At 57.4% G+C, this 2,373-nt stretch overlaps 1 protein-coding gene across 1 annotated transcript; it reads right to left on the bottom strand.

Annotated features, from left to right (window-relative positions):
• Positions 1–208: 208 nt before the first annotated feature.
• CORC01_08464 (uncharacterized protein) lies at positions 209–1,960 on the bottom strand (the record flags this gene model as incomplete). The annotated part of the gene is made up of 1 exon (XM_022620094.1): positions 209–1,960. One exon carries the CDS (start codon positions 1,958–1,960, stop codon positions 209–211), a length of 1,752 nt encoding a protein of 583 aa, XP_022473406.1.
• Between the last annotated feature and the right edge of the window lie 413 nt (positions 1,961–2,373).

The raw sequence follows: 2,373 nt of genomic DNA, 5'->3' as shown, positions 1-2,373 counted from the left end.
ACAGCCAAAAAACAAACGCTCCTAACAAAACCCAGCGCTGGAGAATCTCGTCTCGGCGAATTATCTTTGGGAATATCATGCAAAGTAGAGAAACTCTACTGGTATCAAACTGTGCGCTGCGCGCATACATCTCCACGATGCAAAATAAAACGGGAAAAAAAACAAACAATGCAAAATATTCTCCGTCATCCAAAGAGAATCACCTAAATCAAACAGGTTGAGGCTTGATAACGCATGTCGGCTTGATCATCTTCCCCACGGACACAAAGGTCGACGTGACTTCTGGTAGGGCGGGCGTCTTTTCGTTTTCGTCGTCCGCCGGCGCGAGGCTGGCATGTACCGTGGTGACATCAACCTTCTCCGCCACCGGCACAACAGCAGGCATGGCATCCGTCAGGGCGGGCTTGTCTTCAATTCGGTCGTCCGCCGCACGAGTGGCGTGTCCCGCGATGCCATCCACCTTCTCCACAGGTACAAATGCAGACGTGACCTTGGCCAGGACAGGCTTTTCTTCGATCTCGTCGTCCGCCGCGCGGTTGGCAGCGCCCGCGATGAACTCCATCTTCTCGCGGAACGAATCATCGTAATGCGAGAAAACAGAGGAGGTGCGACAGGTGTCGAGCGACGACCGGGCGGTGGCTGGGCCGTTGTACGAGGAGAAGGTCGTGTCCGCGACAGACGAGATGCGACTCCTGGTCGAGTTGGACCGCGTGAGCGGTACCTGTTGTTGCTGCTGCTGCTGCTGCCTCTGACTCTCAAACTTGGCCAGCTTGTCCGCCACGCCGCCCTGCATGGTCCTGAGCACGGGGAGATCGCCATTGATTGTCGACTTCTTCTTCCTGCCATCCTCGAGCTCACGGATCCAGGCGAGGCGGTCCGAGGCAATGCGGGATGATGCTTTCCGACTGCTGCCGAGATCACGATCACGCCACGGGGCGGATGCGGATGGAGGTCCGGATGACGTCGGGGTCCCTGAAGCTGAAGGCACCGATGTCGGTGCCGGTTGCCAAGACCGTCTGCGATCCGTTTGGACAATCTCTGCCAAAAGAAGCTTATTCGGCGCTAGGGCCGTCGTGGTCGTGGTCGTAGTCGTCGTTGGCAACGAGGGCATTCCAGTGGGCGTTGAGTGGCGCTTGTCCGTGTTGTGCGAGAGCCGTTGCTGCCTGGCAACGGCGTCGGCATTTTGTTGGTGGGGCCTGGTGACAGGCTCTGCTGGCGTGGTAATAGGGGCGGCCCGCGACGGCACATAGGCTGGCACGAAGGCGGCGCGTCGTGGCGGCTCGTGGAGCGGCGCTCTGTTAGACTGGTTCGACGCCGAGGCGGTGGAGGAGAATTGAGTGCGGATGGGTGCTGCAGCTGTGCGAGGCGTCTCTGGCGGCGGCCATGGTTTCGAGGTGTGTGACTGAGCTTGACCGGTCGAGCCGTTGTTGATGATGATTACGCTGGCTGCAGAGCTTGGTGCGGCTGCCCTGAGCAAGGGAGCTTGACCAGGGCGGCGTGCTTCGGCCGGTTTGCTGGCGGCGGCCGATGTGAGGAGCGATGGTGACGACTTGTTGAGCGATCGTATGTCGATGGTTGCAAGCGCAGCTGTCGTGGCCTTTCTGGCAAACATGTCGGCGATGGGCGTCATGGACGAGGTCCGCGAAGAAGTCTTCTTCACCTGCTTCTGCTGCCCTGCTTGCTTGGCTGGCTCCGGCGGCGCCATGCGGAAGGCCTCGAGGGACTGCAGGTCAATCTCGAGACTCGACGTCCCAAAGTCCTGCACCTGGACCCGCGGGGAGTCCTTCATGCTCTCGTCCAGGGATGGTCGCTCGTGTCGTGATTCCCCCAAGACCGACATTGTGGTCTTCTTTGCCTTTTCCCGGCCGCGCCGCACAAAGCCCGACAGCTTCTCCCTGACGGAGGGGAGCCGTCGCGGGCCTGACCACTCACCGTTGTTCCGTTCATGTTTGCTCGACATTGTTTCCGCACTGCTTGACCCTTCCTTTGGGGGGATGAGGTAAGGTTGTCGTGTTCAAGTCTCGTAAATTCACTCCGAAGGGGGGTAAATTCAAATGAAGATCACGTGAAGTAAACAAAATTGGCCCGGAGATCGCATTGATGCAGGGGCCGCTCATACCACCCTAATTTGTCTCACGGTGACAAACTTCCCCTGACCAGGGTTCTTCACTGCAACCTCAGGACACACTACCAGTTTCAATTCCTATCCGTATTTCGGTGCAGAGTCTCAGAGCTTCAAAAATCACGGAGGTAGTATCCGTACTTGCTCAGGTTTTGAAAATTAGTGTCGTAAATTTTGGAAACATGCAGCAAAACGCGGGGTGCATTTGGTAGCTTACAGATTCAAGTCACGGATACAAGTAGTGTTCTTCA

Source organism: Colletotrichum orchidophilum, assembly GCF_001831195.1.
Source record: "Colletotrichum orchidophilum strain IMI 309357 chromosome Unknown Scaffold_72.1, whole genome shotgun sequence".
Lineage (NCBI taxonomy): Eukaryota > Fungi > Ascomycota > Sordariomycetes > Glomerellales > Glomerellaceae > Colletotrichum > Colletotrichum orchidophilum.
The sequence above is the reverse complement of the archived record's forward strand: the minus strand, read 5'-3'. Positions and strand labels throughout refer to the sequence as shown.